The 18078-nt window shown below is 33.2% G+C and overlaps 3 protein-coding genes across 3 annotated transcripts; 2 read left to right on the plus strand and 1 right to left on the minus strand.

The window, feature by feature from the left end:
* Positions 1-374: 374 nt before the first annotated feature.
* Positions 375-7029, minus strand: LOC141450058 (uncharacterized). Its single transcript, XM_074120085.1, has 9 exons — positions 6575-7029; positions 6343-6451; positions 5310-5462; positions 5062-5197; positions 3557-3684; positions 2866-2991; positions 2152-2316; positions 1795-2022; positions 375-841 (listed from the first exon to the last, which is right to left on the minus strand). The coding sequence occupies exons 1-9, from the start codon at positions 6695-6697 to the stop codon at positions 720-722; spliced, it is 1290 nt and encodes a 429-aa protein (XP_073976186.1). The 5' UTR covers positions 6698-7029; the 3' UTR covers positions 375-719.
* Positions 7030-8873: 1844 nt separating this feature from the next.
* LOC141450060 (U-scoloptoxin(16)-Er12a-like) lies at positions 8874-9855 on the plus strand. Its single transcript, XM_074120095.1, has 3 exons — positions 8874-9046; positions 9203-9335; positions 9684-9855. Exons 1-3 carry the CDS (start codon positions 8965-8967, stop codon positions 9772-9774), a joined length of 306 nt encoding a protein of 101 aa, XP_073976196.1. The 5' UTR covers positions 8874-8964; the 3' UTR covers positions 9775-9855.
* A 5938-nt stretch (positions 9856-15793) lies between these two features.
* On the plus strand, positions 15794-16782 carry LOC141450061 (uncharacterized). Its single transcript, XM_074120096.1, has 3 exons — positions 15794-15954; positions 16125-16254; positions 16610-16782. Exons 1-3 carry the CDS (start codon positions 15873-15875, stop codon positions 16698-16700), a joined length of 303 nt encoding a protein of 100 aa, XP_073976197.1. The 5' UTR covers positions 15794-15872; the 3' UTR covers positions 16701-16782.
* Positions 16783-18078: the final 1296 nt, after the last annotated feature.

Below are 18078 nucleotides of genomic sequence, written 5' to 3' on the forward strand. Positions count from 1 at the left end.
TACAAAAGAGATTAAAAGAGTTAATTTACAAGATGAATAAATAAAATAAATAAAGCAAATATCAGCTGTGTAACAAAGACCACAAATTGGAAGCTATCAATAATTAAATATAGCCAAACTTCCAAGCAACTTGGTCCAAACTGCCCAAGAGAACAGATTTTAATTATCAGACATTAATTATAGGTAACAAATTGCCCAATTTTTAATTCATAATGATAATATTATTATTATTATTTGTATTAATGTTGATAATCTACAATATTTATCGAAATGAATCATATATATGTAATAAACTTTATTATCATAATATAAACGTAGAGGCGAGAATATAAGAATAATAATTTATATAAAATAATCTATTCAAGACGCACTGAGCAATTATATATTTGTTATTAATATTTATATACAAAATTTATTGTATAAATCTTTGTTTTTGTTTATATAAATATATACATTAAATACAAAATAATAATAATTAATTATATATTAATAAAAAGATATATATATATGAATACAATGAATACATTAAACTACATTTAAAAAAATATATATATGTATGTACAAAAATTTATCTACTAAATTGTTTATACCAAAAAAAAAATATATATATATTTCAGAATACACAAAATATTATATATATCTTAATAAAGAATGAAGTAAAACACAATTATGTTTGTACCAATCAGTCTGATTTAATTAATTTATTTCTTGTATTAATTTCAATTTAATTTATTAGTACATGGTTGTTGTACATAATTTAAACAGAATCCTTTGTTGCCCATATCATTAGGTGCTTCAATGTTGTCCGTGTGCACCACAATCCGGAATGGTTTGACTGTACCTGTTTCCGCCAGGATAGAGGGGGAGAAAGAAAAAATCAAGGCAATTAGAGATAGTTAAATTGGATTGCAATTAGATTTAGAAGAATCCATACAATTGTGGGGGTAGGGGAGTATAAAAATCAGGAAGGAAGTCTTAATGAATTCAGGTGTGTTTTTTTTTTAGAATGAAACAGGTTTAATAGGAAGTGATCGCTTCTACTATTTACGGAAGATCAATATTGCAATTGAAGAATTATTGGTTCATCGTTTTTGGCGACTCATTCATATAATCTTTCTACTTTTTGGATAAAAATTTCATGTTTCCTGGAAGTCTTAATGAAAAATTTAGGAATGTTTTAGAATGACAGGATTATGGAAAAGAAGTGATTAGAAAGTCCATACACAAAGCCAGCTTTCTATTCCTGGAAAAGCTTATCATAAAATTCGATGAGATTATGTATGATGTTTAAAAAAAAAAAACAGGAGAGAAGCTATCCTTTAGGAGACTACTATGTAAGTTGGTTGTAGCTACTGATATTTCCCAAATTGGACCCCAAAATAAAGGATGGGAGTGTACTGAGGAAGGTAACTACTCCAAACCTGGTTTTCGCTATGGCTAACTCCAGAAATACTTAGGATTGGTAAACCATTCCTACGTGCCAGACCCTTCGCCAAGTTGTTGAGCAAACTCTCAGGCAATGAAGGGATGATCACTACCTAAAATCCTTTAGCGCACGATTCTTTGCTTCTAGGATAAGTTAAATACTCTCCAAAGCCCGCATTAAACGGCGGGATCCAGCCGTCGTGGAAAGGAGCCTTAGCTTTAGCTGTTCATAATCGGATAGATTTGGTTTGTTTATGTTTTTAACATAAAGTTTATGTTTTCTTACTAAGATAAATCTCTGTGACCTTCTACAATGCAATTTGACTCTTTATCCTTAATAACAAGAAGAACCAAAACAAAAAAACTTACTATAGACAGTAGCCGCCGTTGTGGACACTTCACTGCTGAAAGTACCGCCGCAGATACGATCCGCACAAACGGGCGGCGAAGAAGGAGGTCTTCCTTGGTTCATTGCACAGGGTATGATAATCCAATCGGATGCGCATGAGTTAGGTCCTATTCCACCAATCATTGATGTGACCGGTGCTTGGCCGGTCGTTACGCCGGTCATTGTAAACGAGGATGATCTGTTATTGGCTGGCAGCGGGATGAAAGATAAAAAGAAAATCACAGAGATTTATTTATAATTTAATAGGAAATAGAAAAAGATTGATGCCCCTTTAGGGCTTCATACCGGATCTCCCTTCTCAGTTTCGATTTACTTACCATTGTCTGGACACGCTGTATATTGGATACCGCAGAAATTTCTTTCCATTCTGATACAAGCACTGTAGTCTTGATTGGACAGCTGTAATCCCGAGATGGGATCATAATTGTAAGACTTTATCTGTCCAGATACTCCGGTAAAGTACTGGAGACATCCTTCTTCAGCTGAGAAAATGGTCAAAGATATATAATACTTAGATCTTAATCTATTATATTGTTATATATAAAAGCTAGACTTTTCCGGACTGTAGTCTCGGCCGTCCCATGACTATAAGTCTCTTTGAATCCGGTTCTTCGCGGAAAATGGGTCTTGATTTCCATCCGAAATAGAAATCTCTGACTCAATGTTGCGCAATGTTTCTGGCTACGAAGAGATTCACGTCCTACCAGTTGTTCAACTATTAAATGACTTAAGACGTGGTAACTGCTCTATTTAGTGTGACAGCTTAGTAGTGGGTTGCTGTCATTTAAATTGGGAGACTTTAAATTTTATATATTTATTTTTATTAATTAAAAGCAAGAAATTGAGCCAAAAGATATAATAAATGCGCTATATCCTTTGACTCTCTGTTAGAATGAATCAAAGCAAATGTAGATCCGATTCTTTACAGTGGAAAACTGTGCCCAGATGCAACCCGGACTTGGTTCCGCAACATATATCTCAAGATAGACCTTAAATATTATTTAAACTTAACCATCTATTCAATCCAATACCTCTATATGTTGAACTACAAGGAATCTGGCAGATTTTCATCTTCCAATTCCTAGGAAATGATGGACCACTCGTCACAACAGTCAACGTTATAGGATTTGTTGAGCCGGTACCAGCGTCAATGTACACTGCAAGAGGTGAAAATGTAAAAAAAACTTATGAGAACTATCTACATGAAATTTTAGATGACTATAGTGTACTAAGTTTTGAATGGACAAAGTTTTTCTCTTAAGCCTGGGATAAATGTTTGGCGTTCTTAGTTTAAGTTGACTAAAACTTCTTTCTCTAGAGACAGCTGATAGTGATAGACAAACTCTAGTGATCAATAAGTTTATCAGCGCGATCTCATAGGAACAAGTAAACTCCTAGATCGAAATTCTACATTTTTAGATTCAACACAATTTCAAGAATTTAAGCTATATCTTTAATAGTTTTACTCTGAAAAAACTAAGGTAATTGGTAAGGTTACTTTTTCCTTTATGATTATAATTTTACTTAAATATGGCGTCTCTTTTCACTGATCACACCACAGGCAAGGCCTTGGATCTGAGCCTTTTTTTAAAAAAAAGCCAAGCCTTAAAAGTTCAACTTTAGTCACTCCTTTTGATTAAACAATGGCCATTTTATTTTTTGAGTAACAAAAAGTGGAAAAAAACTTATTTTAAAAAGCAAAGCTCTTCATATTCAACTTACTGTGATTGCCACCATTGACGCCACAAATTCCAGGAACTGGTCCACTACCGGATACCATAAACTGATCATTGTTGCACACATTGTTGACTGGCTCTGGTCCAGCCAGGGTAAATTGATCAAAATCAATCCTGTTCGATCAATTTGGCAGTGGGATGGATGTAAATAAGAGCATTATTATTATTATCAATAATTTATACATTTTTAGTTTTTAGTTGTAATTCTAAAGTCATACGTCAACATTTAATTTATTAACAATATTGATTTCTTGAATTAACGGATTTGCTTCATAAGTCCTTCAAGAACAGTTTGTTTACTTCGTCTAGATAATGGACCATGGAAGGGCTGAAAAAACTAGCCAACAGATCTGCAGGCACTACCTCGAGATGCTAATCGGGTGTTAGTATCCTACTGTTGGCGGGAGAGGGATAGATAGGATAAATGACTCTTCAATATAATTAGTAAGACATTAAAAATCTGTGGAAATGAAGTTTCGGTAAGATCTATCTAGGAAAGAAAACATCCAGGCGGTGTTATAGCCCTAGAAGGGCAAATAATTGGCCATGGTATAGCAGCGAGATGAAATGAGCACTGTACTGCGACCAAAAATAGTTCTCTGGGTGCTCTCTATAATTCACTCTACAGCATCATCATCTAACTGAAAGCATTCATCATTCGTACTTATCTAGTACCACTCACACCGCCTCTAACGCCCGCTAAATGTCCTAAGGTAAGGCACTCCCCAAATTAAGAACATCAGGTTCTAACAAAAGTGGGAAAACGCACTTAATTTGGGTGGAGGAGAGGACGAAAATCGTAATACTTCACTTTATTCAGGTTTGGTTTACTTGCTTCTAGCAAATTCTTCGAGTAAATTATTAGAAACTAGAAATAAAATGAGTTTTTACTAAAATAAAGAGAGCCAAAAGTGACTGATTTAGTAACTCTCTCCGTTTTAAACCAAAAACTAAACTAAAAAGAAGAGAATGAGAAGGTATCTTTATAAGATTTCAGGGGAACAGAGGCTGTAGGAGCTACGCCAAAAAAGTCGTATTGGGGTACTAGTTACCATCACTTTCTTAGCCTGAAATCAATCTTCAGTTAAGTACCATTTGGTATTTAATACCTATAATAATGAAATAAAATACTGAGATGATAAAATACAATAAAAGCATTCTTCTTAATTTACTCTTATTTACTTAGAGTATTTAAATGTGGTAGCAGCTCTTTAAATAAAACAATCATGCTGAGAAAAGAGAAAAAGCGAATCGAGTCAATGAGTCTTAGAAGAGGAACAAAAGTGCCAGACTTTGAGCAACCATTCCAGGCAGTCAATCCAGTTGCTACCCCCAGTAGACATCACCAATGTTACAGTAGGAAAGTGGGAATTTCCATTTAAACAGTAACTGTTAATTTAAAGAGTCTGTATTCTATTGCATCAGGCAAGAGAACTAAAGCTGTGCACGGAAGAAGTAGAATGTAGAAGAAGATAAATTAAAATCACCTACCTGTACTGACAGATACCAGGATTTGCCTTCTGTATGGTAAGTTGACAGGAGCCTGTACCATCGTAGGGAGTTGGAAACCCAGGATTTACAAAATATGTACAATTCTGTCTTGTTGTCTGTCCACATGTAGCCATAACTATAAACAATTGTAATCATTCGAGGTAGATTATTTGAATTTTTTTAAATAATGGTGGTAAAGTAATGAACTTTGAATCTAGAAAACAAAAAAAATGCAAACATTCTCTTACATAGACAGCAGACGCCAAAGGATTGGGCACAATTGCCACTGGCCACGCCTCCTCTTGCAGCACACTCCGTACTAGTGAGACAAGTGCCATTGTCTCCAGTTCTAGCCAGACAGCCGTTGTTATCAAATTGAACCACGGTAAACAGAGACAGTACTGTATGGAGTTGATAATTTGTGTTATTAAACCAAAAAAGTGTGAACAATCAATGTTTTTCAAACTCAGAACTTTTAAAAACATTATTAAGTCAATCTTTTCTGGAACACTAAAAAAATAAGGCCTACTAAAAAATTTGTAAGTGCTCCATTTTTGTCGGAAAAAAAAACCTTGGACAAACCTGCTTTAGAGGGAACCTATCCCTTTATCCAGTGATGGCATCCTAAATTTTTTTAGGAACCAGTTCCATAAAGTCAAGTGATATCTAGGAGAACCTATTCTTTATTTTTTAAGATTGATAACAAATCACTTACCTAGCCTCACTTTGCATTAAAAAATACCATTTCTTCACGCAACATATCATTAAAATATGAAATCTTATTACAAAAATAACGTCTACACTACTAACAACGGTGAAAGTTCAACGCGTATAACAACCATTGGCATGCAGGCATTAATATTGCAAGGTTAACATGATACATAATATATTACAGTTTTACATCAAGATTATTTATGTATTCTATTGTGTTTACAAAATATATTTGTAACCTAGGGATATTTCATTTGTTTTTTTTTTCAGATCCGCTGAACTTTAACCTCTGCAGCCCACACTACTGCGACACCAGTTTACCGCGCGGTTGCAATTTTGTACAGTCAGTCTACAGTTGCAACACTACAGGGCATGGCGCACATTTAAAACTGAAGTCAGAGTAACATTTATTTTTAATAACCGTTTCCTAAAGGTTTCATAATTTTAAAAAACGGTTCGCGCGACCCTTAAATTGCCATCACTGTCTTAATCCCTCCTTTTTTAAAATAAGGAAAACACTATATTGAAATAAAATTTCGATTCACTAAGCCTTGGATACCTTATACTTACATCTAGAGTCCTTCTGTGAAGAACTTGTTTTAAATTTAAATTGTGTTGGACGTTTTACTCTTCGTCTTTTAAATTTTGGTAGACTTGCTTGGAGACTGTCAGGATTGCCCTGTGAATGAATAGGATCCAGAGAAAGTATTAACTAAAATCGTTCATGATTTTTAGTAATAAATAAATAACTTTCATTTAAAGACCAAATGAAAAACAACCTTAAAAATCAACTATAACAAACCTGATTTATTTTGGAAGATCTGGTAACACTGGAGTTATCCAAATCACTCGCACTACCTAACCACAATAAATAAGCTAATATCATTGTACATAACCATGTATGTATTATGTATTTTACATGCATATTTAGTTAAACCTTTTTTTCAGTGGCACTATGAAATAACTGACATCTTGAAGAGGATTCTGTATACTTTATATATGATGTACCTACCCCACATTGAAGAAGTGATTCTACCATCACAGAGAAAGTAAATCTTCATCTGTAATTATCGTCCCTACCACCGTACAGCTTCTCTACAGAAATAATCAACATTTTACTTACCGGAACGAAGTTTTCTAATTAGTAAGTATTCTTTTTTGTAAAAAACGAACTCATCCTTATTGCACATAAACAATAAACTACCGGGTTACTTGTCGCATCTCTTTTGTAATTGTCCATTGTTCACAGTATATGTATGTAATTACTGCTAAACTGGTTAGAGTAATGATGGTACAACAATTGAAAAATTAGAATAAGTGTAGTGCAGTGTATGAAAATTTTTGGGTATATTTCAGGTAAAACGTTTTTTATTACGGTTTTTTTTACTTTCTCTTTCTCTTCTAAGAGAAAATATAGTTTTAATGCAGTTTTTCGATGAGAAAAAGTATTTTTTACTGATTGACTTGTTTTTGTTTTAATATCTTTATTCCTCTTAGATTTTCTCTTCTCCTCGGAGCTTCTTACAGCTCACATTGTCCGGTGATGGACGTGTTCTCTCTGTAACACTGTACAGAGGCCAGGTTATGCACTGAAAAAAAAGCTCCAGGCGCCAATAACCATCAGATGGTGACAAATTATAAATTAATAGTTTCAATAGTGTATTAAAGTGGTAAATTACTATGTGCACAATTTTCATACGATGCACTTAAAAAACACTGCACTTTGTACCTCTTTAAAATAGATTATTGGCAGCTCACTAATCAGTTACTATCTCGATTTTATTTTTCAAAAAAGGAAAAATTCATCAATGAAATCTGGAGACATCCAATTCTCGATTCTGGAGTGGCCAATTTTTTTTCCCCATTGTTACTGGCTCTTTCTTATCATCTGGCTTACTTCACAGTCGAGTATTAAATGATCCCAAGAGTGGTCACATACTCGTAAATCGCCGCTGGAACAGGAGTGCACTGTCCAGTAGCCTGTGAAGATAAGCCCGATTTTGTCCGTTTTTTTCTTAGCGCTTGTGTGACAATGTATCCCTTGTGGAAGGTAGATTGTTTAGCCTGTTGGCGATTCAGAATATATTCCCTTGTTGGTATTCCTTTGGTGGATCCACTCCAGGGCTCTTCTTCCCATTAAAAGGATGATGTTTGTGCTTATACTGTCCATTAAGCCGCCGACATAGGAATCTTATCGTTTGAGATAGGGAGAGCGCACTAAGTGCAGCCTCATTTGAGCAAAATTGTCTGCAAGCTCGTTGCCTTTCGGCCAACTGTTTCTAGCTGAAGAGACCATGAAGAGAGCAAGCTTGTCAAGAAGCATCCTGCGTTGGGCGAGTCAATAATTTAAGGAACCAGCAGCAAAGTTCTGCCGGCTGTTACCAGGGTCACCATTCCGCCTGCAGGTTAGCTCTTGGAGAATTTTTTTTTTGGTGCTGTGGAGGTAGTTATTTATGCGTCCATACAAGTTCATTCTGTATCTGCTGATCTAGGAAAACGGCACACCGTTCAAGCTAAGACCAGGTAGCCTGTCTTTTCCAAATTAGAGAAATACAATCTGCAAGAAGAGTTCAATTGATCTTATTCATAAGCGTAATTGTATTAGAGCTGTAATTTACTAAACAAGTCCAGCAATGTCTTGAATCTTGGCCAATTTTTTTTTGGCCAAACAACGAGCATTTTCCATAAAGGTTTCCATTTTCCATTTTGCTCGCACTTAAACTGCAACAGAATCATGATTTCTCTGTGCCTGAAAAATATGATCGCGCAATACCTTATATGTACCTCTATTAAAGAACAAAATACCATTTATTTTATAACATCGCCACTGCTCTCCTTTTAATTAGCACTATCAAGAAAAAATGTTAAAAATCTATTCAGAATTTTGAGATATATTTTAAGCTAATTCCAATAAACACCACGCACATCAATATCAAAGACGCGTAATATTCTACCGCAAAAAGAGAGTAGTTTCAGAAGATAGTAAATATATTATTTTGGATAGGTCCCTAATATTGGCGTCTATAACAGCATTAGTCCTAAATAAACTAGTTGTCTAGTTACAGATCTACGCCACCAGAGTGGGGGGAGATTATAGTTTACTTCCTTAAAGCCCTATTTAGTCCCTTTGCAACACAATCACTGCTCGCTTGTCCTTAATATTATAGTGCCAACAATTCGTTTTTGTTTATAATGTTGCGTTTATTTTTGTTCTTATCATTGTTAACACTTATCTTTGGCCAGTTTACTTATGAATATCAAAATCAAAGAGAAGGTAAAAGTTTTTTATGTGTTTAAAAAAAAAATAATAACTTTAGGATTAGAAAGAACAAAACAAATAATTAAGATTAATCCTATATTAATCTTGCTTTTATATTTTTGAACCCCTCAACTTGTGTTTTAAATAAGAAAAAACACTTCGACTCCACAGATGGACACCTAGAATGTACTGATGAAGAAGGTGCATTTAGAAAATTAGGTGAAATCTGGACCGAAAGGAAATCTTGTACACAGAGGAGATGTCTGACAAGTGTGGGTGATAAGGCAATCGTACAAATTCAGAGGTAACATTATTTTTAAAATTAACTATAACTAAAATATAACCTAAATTCTGTTTCTAGTAAAATGTTTTAAGTAAAACTAGGTAATTTTATTGCGTAATTTAGTTTGTTCTTAATCAAGACAGAAACTTTAAAAGAAATTTTCTTTTAAATACCATATTGGTATCCTATTTGTTGTGAAAATTCTGAGCCTTCAACATCTGAAGTGGGTCTCTTATTTACTCCATGGATATTTTCACTTAGTAACCTTTCCATAAAAGTGAATAATATCTGAATACAATTAATTTTTCTTAAATAATCTAAAGCAGCTTCATTCATTGATGAATAAAATGTCAATTTGTTTATTTTCAGATGTCCAAAAATAGAAGCATCTGAGAACTGTACCATCAAAGAAGCAAATGGAAACGATTTCCCAGATTGTTGTAAATCATTAGTATGTTAACATTAAAACAAAATAAAATTAGTTAATTATTGAATGTAATAATTACAATTAAAAGAAAAAATACCTTATGTGTTCAAAAATTTTATTTCGTTCTTTGTAAAAAAAAGAAAATCTAATTGTCTAAAATAAATAAATTAATGTATTTGTAATAACCACTTTAAGTAATAATTAAATAAAGAGGTTAAATTGAAGAAAATCGAAATTTCTGGTTGGAATAGCTTTATTATTTTGGATTAATCAATCCTATACTGAACTTTTTATCATAAAATTTTTAAAAAGCAAAGCACAATTTTAACAATATTGCACTAAGATTTGTAATCTTAAGGCCTGTTGGCGATTCAGAATATATTCCCTTGTTGCTATTCCTTTGGTGGATCCAGTCCATTAAAAGGATGAAGCTTTTGCTTCTTATTCTGTCCATTAAGCAGCCACTATAGGAATCTTATCGTAAGAGATAGGGAAAGCTCTCATTTGTGCATCCTCATTTGAGCAAAAGTGTCTACCAGCTTTTTCTAGATGATTCTATCTATAAAACCGATGATTCTATCTTCTCCCATAGAGCCTTGCTTGATTCCTAAATGCGTCCCTGTATCCATGGTAACTCAAAAAAGAACATTTTTGATATACAGCTGACAGAGTAGCTGACTAACAGAGAGATGCTACAATAAGTTTTTTTTAGACCGAAATCTATTAACCAGAAATTTTTAAATTGAGTGAACTAATTCTTCACACGATAACTTTTATTGGAAATATTTCTCCAGGGAAATTGTTTAAGGGCTTTTCCTGAAAGAAGAGGATGGTTAGGCTTTGAACTAAAATACCATTTTTAGTATAAATTATGTTATGTTTTATTAAAAAATTAGATGGGATACTAAATGTTTAAATTTGAAGGAAATCGGTGGGAAAATACCACTTTATTGGTTAGAGTCATCAGTATTTAAATATTTACTGGTAAACGGCACATAAAATTTTATTTAAAATATTTTTAATGATAACAAATTTTCTGAAAAAAGTTTTCCCGTAAATTTGTTTTAGAGTAATTCTATGAAAGAAAATGGGGTAGATACTTTCTAAATTGATAAGAATTAAGTTAGATTCAAACATTCTGAGTTTGAGGAAGATTTGTGTGTTAGAAACTTGAGAATGGGAGTAAGAAAAAGTTATGTGAGTTATGATTGGATTCTCATTTTCTAATCAGATTCTACAAGCCTGTTTTTTGTTCTTTTTCAGCTAATTGAAAATTTTAAAATCGTTACATAAGGACAATAGAAGGAAACGTTTTTATTCACTATTTAACACTATAATTATGTATGAAGTGAGGTGATTGTGTGTACGCATGCTCACTTGTGCTTGTTATTGTAAACAATCGAGGCTGAGAGTGAAAATGGCCTGTCACACGTGGAGTAAATTACTTTCACTAAGATCTAAACAATAACAGTACTGTCGCCAGGCTTGCATTCTGTGTTTGTTTCTTTTTGTTGGAGCTTAGGTTTATTGGGATATAGGTCTTGAGAAAACTAAACTCTCCCTGCACACGGAGGTATTTTGCCATAACCAGTGGTTTTTGAACGCTAAAAACTATGTGAGAGAACAGAAAATTGTCACCGGAGTGGTCTCTCCTCTTGTGTGGAGATGGTGACCATGAAGAGAGCATGCACTGTCAAGAAGCATCCTGCGTTGGGCAAGCCAATAATTTAAGGAACCAGCAGCAAAGACCTGCCGGCTGTTAGCATGGACCTGTATTCCGCCTCTAGGTTAGCTCTTGGAGGTATTTTTTTTGTGCTGTAGAGCCAGAATGAGCTTCCATACAAGTTCATTCTACTGTATCTGCCGTACAAGGAAAACGGCACACCGTTCAAGCCAAGGCCAGATAGCCTGTCTTTTCCAAATCAGAGACGTACAACCAGCAAGAAGAGTTCAATTGAGCAAAAGGATTAAAAATTAGAAGACAGACAATTAAAGGGAAATTAATTGTGGTGGACGCCACAGCCACCCAAAATACCTTCTCAATTTTCTTGTAAAATGACACTATTTTATTATTAAATGTACAAAAAATATATATATATATAAATATAATTATTGGCTGTATTGTATTTGGTTCTTATCACCAATAAGATTACAAAAATGACACCAACCTGCCTGGCAGCCTTTACAGAATCCCTTTTTTAATAGGGAATTAAGTCTAGCGTATACACTACAATTTATGTGATTGTACAATACGCACTTCCTGGCGAAGTGACAACTCAATACGGGAATGTCTACAAATAGTAAAATGACAAGAATGGAAACAAGACACAATTCCAAAATGACAAATTGGTACATATACACAAGTCTAGCACGACTACAAAATTGGCCAGGCCAAAAGACGCTAAGTTCCACTTCACGCTCAAAAAGATGGCGAACCGACGCAATAGACTAGGCTGTAAAAAACACATCAATTTCCTTATCGCAGTCAAGGACAACTCCCTACCGACTATCAGAACTGAAATTAGAAGTCCAGACGGATCACAATTCTGGCCAGGCAAGTGACGCTATGACCTTTTTCCCAATATGACGGACCGACGCAAAAGCCCAGATAAGTCAGTACAGCTCTCCCGTGCTTAGTTGAGGTGCCCAAGGATAACTGGTTCGAGCTCCCAGGCACACTCTGGAGCCCCCTCTCCGTTGTCTTCTCCTGTGCTGCCAACTGGACAATGATGTGCTAAAAGATAAATTCTAGGCCGAGGGGCCGCACAGCCCTTCGAGGATCGAACAGCATTAGAGCTGTTATTGACCTAACAAGTCAAGAAATGTCTTAAACCAATAAGTTGTCTTAAATCCTGGCCAATTTTTTTTTTGGCCAAACAACGAGCAGTTTCCATTGAAGGTACACTCGATATCTCTGATAAGTCAAAGAAATTTAGCCCTATCTTCAGCCCTTTGGGATTTTTGGGAGACTGAGGTCTAATCTTAGGTCGAAAAGTTATAGCCTTTCCTAGCCACAGCGAACCCAGTTTGCTCCTACTTAAACTACGAGAGAATTTCTCAGATTTCTCTGTGCCTGAAAAGTATGATCGCGCAATACCTTTATTAAAGAACAAAATACCATTTATTTTATAACATCGCCACTGCTCTCCTTTTAATTAGCACTATCAAGAATAAAAGTTAAAAATCTATTCAGAATTTTGAGATATATTTTAAGCTAATTCCAATAAACACCACGCACATCAATATCAAAGACGCGTAATATTCTACCACAAAAAGAGAGTAGTTTCAGAAGATAGTAAATATATTATTTTGGATAGGTCCCTAATATTGGCGTCTATAACAGCATTAGTCCTAAATAAACTAGTTGTCTAGTTACAGATCTACGCCACCAGAGTGGGGGGAGATTATAGTTTACTTCCTTAAAGTCTTATTTAGTAGTATTGGGCTATACGAGTCCTCCTCTGGAATCATTGGATTTGAATCAACTCCCAGGGTCGGAATCGATTCCAGTTACCGTAACTATCCTATGCTTTCGTGCAAATATCATGCAATTTATCAAATATTTTATTAGTACTTAACTACATCAGTTAATAACAGAACTATATGTCGTAATTTGCAACAGTTTAAAAAAGATATAAAATATTTAATAGTTATAGACAACATCAAATAAAAATAGCTTTATTCAAGTACAAGATTTAAAGCAAAACAGTTTTGTTAAAATCCAGCAGGACCACTGGGAGGTTGAAGTTACCCTGCCTAGGAGGGGAAATGAAATGGGAAGGAAATAAGGTTGTTAAAGGGTATCAAAGATGTTAGTTGGACCATAAAATAGGTACATGCAAACAAATTAAAATATAACAAATAACATATACTAAGAAAGATAAACGAAATTAAATTATATTACTAAATATTTAATAATGAATAAAAATTAATAAAACTAAGCCGTCAATACAGGGTGACCAGAGTTATATGCTCCACCCACTTTTTTTTAAACGGCGGAAAATTTCGAAAAAATAAAAAACACGTATTTAATCATTTTTAGTCTAGTTTATTTTCAGTGATTGACCCATTTTTTTAAACCCCTGCATCTAGAGATACAGCATCCAACTTTTGTTTTTCAAATGGAACGTTATATTTTTTTGTTATATTTGTCTCAAATGAACTTACTAAAAATTAATAAAATATTTAATTTAAAAAATAAGAAACAATAGGGAAAAAGGTGCTAATAACCCCGTAGTTGATAAGCAAAAAAAAAAAAAGATAAAATAAAATAAATGAATAAAAAGGTAAAAAAAATTGACCCAATTATTTCGCTTTTAAAATATTTTCAACTATTCAATAAAGAAAATAATTATTTAATTCAGGAAAATATTAGTCTTTGAAACTATTTTAGAAATCGACAAAACCATGCTGTTCAACTTAATTATGATTTACCACTGGAAAAAGCACCCTTATCTGCTTATCATCAGAAAACAGACACACATGAGATATAACATAGTTATCAGCACGAAAGGTAAAATTGAAATGGCCCTTATTGCTATAGCTAAATATCTAAGAGGCAAAAAATTATATTACCTAACAAGCGTATTTACTACAGACTCCCTCCCACTCTTATTACCTATTTATCACAAACATTCGGCGATTGGAAATATTTTTTAGCAAAATATTCATTTTATTAGAACACTAAGCAGATTCTTAAGATGATTTTAATTTTTTTTTGTCCATAACTCTTATAAAATATGAAAAAATGTTCAAAAAATTATAATATACAAATGCAGAATGATCTAGTGCTCAGGTGGAGTCAGTCCTGGTTACTATGACAATGGAATCGTTAAACAACTCCGGTTCCAATCCCAGCGTTTCTGTTGGCTACATTCAGTGAACGAAAAAAATGGAACAAGTCCGGTTTCAAAAGGATTTAGATCACTCCGGATTCAACTCCACTAGATTTAACCAATGAAAATGCTGGGGTTGGAACCGGAGTTGTTTAATCGTTCCCTCTGACCTGTACCTCTGACGGCTGTATTGGAATCCGCTACTTCTATCTAATAGATGATCATTATGTATTATTGTGTATCGTTTTTTTTTCTATTAAATTAAAATAATTTATGCTTTGATACTTTAGAAATAATTTGCTAATAATATTGTTTACTTTTTTTTATGTAAATCAACATACAATGCATACAGTATGTTACATACTGTACAGTACAGTACCTAAAGCAGGGGTCGCCAAACGTTTTTGATCATGGACCCCCCCTATATAATTTTTCGAAATCTCCATCGACCCCCATTAAAAAGTAATTTTCAGTTAATTAAAATAAAACTATCAATTAGGTACTCTGTGTTTGTACAATTCATTTTATGATTATAAACATTTATTAAAGTAATTTTACATTGTGTAACAAATAGTTTTGTGAAAAATATCTTAATGTTGAAATTTAAATACCTTAATATTTATTAAATAATAAGTAATTATAAATAAGTAAAGTAACTACAGTAATGCTTCTTAATTAATGAGATGGGTGTGTGCCTGGTGTTTCTTTGCGAGGTTTGCTATATTGGGTTCTAAATTGTTTTTTCCTTCGACCCCCTGGCTTAGATCGACCCCTACTTTTGTTAAATAGACTCCTGTGAGTTTGGTACCACTGACCTAAAGTAAAAAATTTGCACACAGTGTTTAGAAATAAACCAAATAAAGAAATGAATAATACTATTATTATTTTAGAATTATTGATATTCTAAAAAAAATCTTGGAACATATTTTATCCTCCAAGCATCAATCAGTATTTAAGCTCCGCCAGGTTTTATATTTTGGTGTGGATTCCTTTTACAAGTTGGAATGTGTCAGTGAACTTCTACATAGTAGCCTCAAGTCAGTTAAAAATTTTATTTCAGTGTAAGTGACTTCAATATTAATTATTTTCATTTTAATTTGCCTCAATTTTTTAGGGCTGGGCGGAATCAATTTTTTTTTTAAATATAGATTTGAATCAACTCGATCCACCATCGGATTCGTTCTAGTGGAACGAGTCCGCTCTAATAGCCCCTTCACCACTATTTAGTCCCTTTGTAACACGATCACTGATAGGTAGTCCAAAATATTATATTGCCAACAATTCGTTTTGTTTATAATGTTTCGTTTATTTTTGTTCTTATCATTGTTAACACTTATCTTGGGCCAGATTTCTTATGAATATCAACATCGAAGAGGAGGTAAAAGTTTTTTATGTGTTTAAGTAAGAAAATAACTTTAGGATTAGAAAGAACAAAACAAATAAGATTAAAAGTAAAAGAAATTTAGTTATATCTATATTAATCTTGCTTTTATATTATTGAACCCCCAACTTGTGTTTTAAACGAGAAAAAACTTCAACTTTCCACAGATGAACCCCTAGAATGCACTGATGAAAAAGGTGCATTTAGAAAATTAGGTGAAATTTGGACCGAAAGGAAATCGTGTATTCAGAGGAGATGTCTGCCAGGGGCGTTTAAAGTAATCGTACAAATTAAAAGGTAATTTTATTTTGATTTTCATTTAGTTAACTCGTAACTAAAATATAACCTAAATTCTGTTTCCAATAAATTGTTTTAAGTAAAACTAGGTAATTTTATTGCGTAATTTAATTGTTTTTAATCAAGATAGAAACTTTAAAAGAAATTTTCTATTAAATACCATATTGGTGTCCTATTTGTTGTGAAAATTCTGAGCCTTCAACATCTGAAGTGGGTCTCTTATTTACTCCATGGATATGTTCACTTAGTAACCTTTCCATAAAAGTGAATAATATCTGAATACCATTAATTTTTCTTAAATAATCTAAAGCAGCTACATTCAATGATGAATAAAATCTCAATTTGTCTTTTTCAGATGTCCAAAAATAGAACCATCTGAGAACTGTACCATCAAAGCAGGAAATGGAAACAATTTCCCAGATTGTTGTAAATCATTAGTATGTTAACATTAAACTAAATAAAATTAGTTAATTATTGAATGTAATAATTACAAAAAAAGAAAAAAATAAACTTGTGTGTTCAAAATTTTTACTTCGTTCTTTGTAAAAAAAAGAAAATCTAATTGTCTAAAATAAATTAGTTAATGTATTTATAATAACCACTTTAAGTAACAATTACATAAAGAGGTTAAATTTAAGAAAAGCGAAATTTCTGGTTGGATTAGCTTTGTTTTAATTGTTATTTGGATTAATCAATCCTAGTGAACTTTTTATTATGAAATTTTTAAAAATCAACGCAGAATTTTAACAATACTACACTAAGATTTGTAATGAAATTAATTCCTAAACTCTGGTCAGAATTTAAAAGAAAGTAAATTAAGCAAAAATACTGATTCAGCATTTTTAAAGGAGAGCCAATAGAAAATCGTGTAAATTATAAGTCTTTCAATTACTGTTCATTATTTTCAGTGACTGAATCATAGTTTCAGTAGGATGAAAAATTAATGCCAGTTTCAGTCATTATAAACTTCATTCTGCCGAGCTTTCTCGACCTAGGGACTAGGTAATCTTCAGGGCATCATTAGAGGGTTGGTGTGTCTTCTGTTTTGTCTGCTCATGGACTGAACAATTACAGACAGACCGATCACATTCTGTCCATGAGCAGACAAAACAGAAGACACACAAACCCTTTAATGATGTAAAACAGTATATTGTAAATTAGCCCTGAAGATTACCTAGTCCCTAGGTTTGAAAGCTCGGCATAATAAAGTTTATAATGACTGAAACTGGCATTAATTTTTCATCCTATTGAAACTATGATTCAGTCCATGAACAGACAAGACAGAAGACACATCAACTCTCTAATGATGTAAAACCATATATTGTAAATTAGCCCTGAAGATGACCTAGTCCCTAGGTTTGAAAGCTCGGCATAATAAAGTTTATAATGACTGAAACTGGCATTAATTTTTCATCCTATTGAAACTATGATTCAGTCCATGAACAGACAAGACAAAAGACACACCAACCCTTTAATGATGTAAAACAGTATATTGTAAATTAGCCCTGAAGATTACCTAGTCCCTAGGTGGAAAGCTCGGCATAATAAAGTTTATAATGACTGAAACTGGCATTAATTTTTCATCCTATTGAAACTATGATTCAGTCCATGAACAGACAAGACAAAAGACACACCAACCCTTTAATGATGTAAAACAGTATATTGTAAATTAGCCCTGAAGATTACCTAGTCCCTAGGTGGAAAGCTCGGCATAATAAAGTTTATAATGACTGAAACTGGCATTAATTTTTCATCCTATTGAAACTATGATTCAGTCCATGAACAGACAAGACAAAAGACACACCAACCCTTTAATGATGTAAA

The sequence above is a fragment of the Rhodnius prolixus genome, unplaced genomic scaffold (genome assembly GCF_049639745.1).
Source record: "Rhodnius prolixus isolate KJV_2025 unplaced genomic scaffold, Rpr scaffold_2, whole genome shotgun sequence".
Lineage (NCBI taxonomy): Eukaryota > Metazoa > Arthropoda > Insecta > Hemiptera > Reduviidae > Rhodnius > Rhodnius prolixus.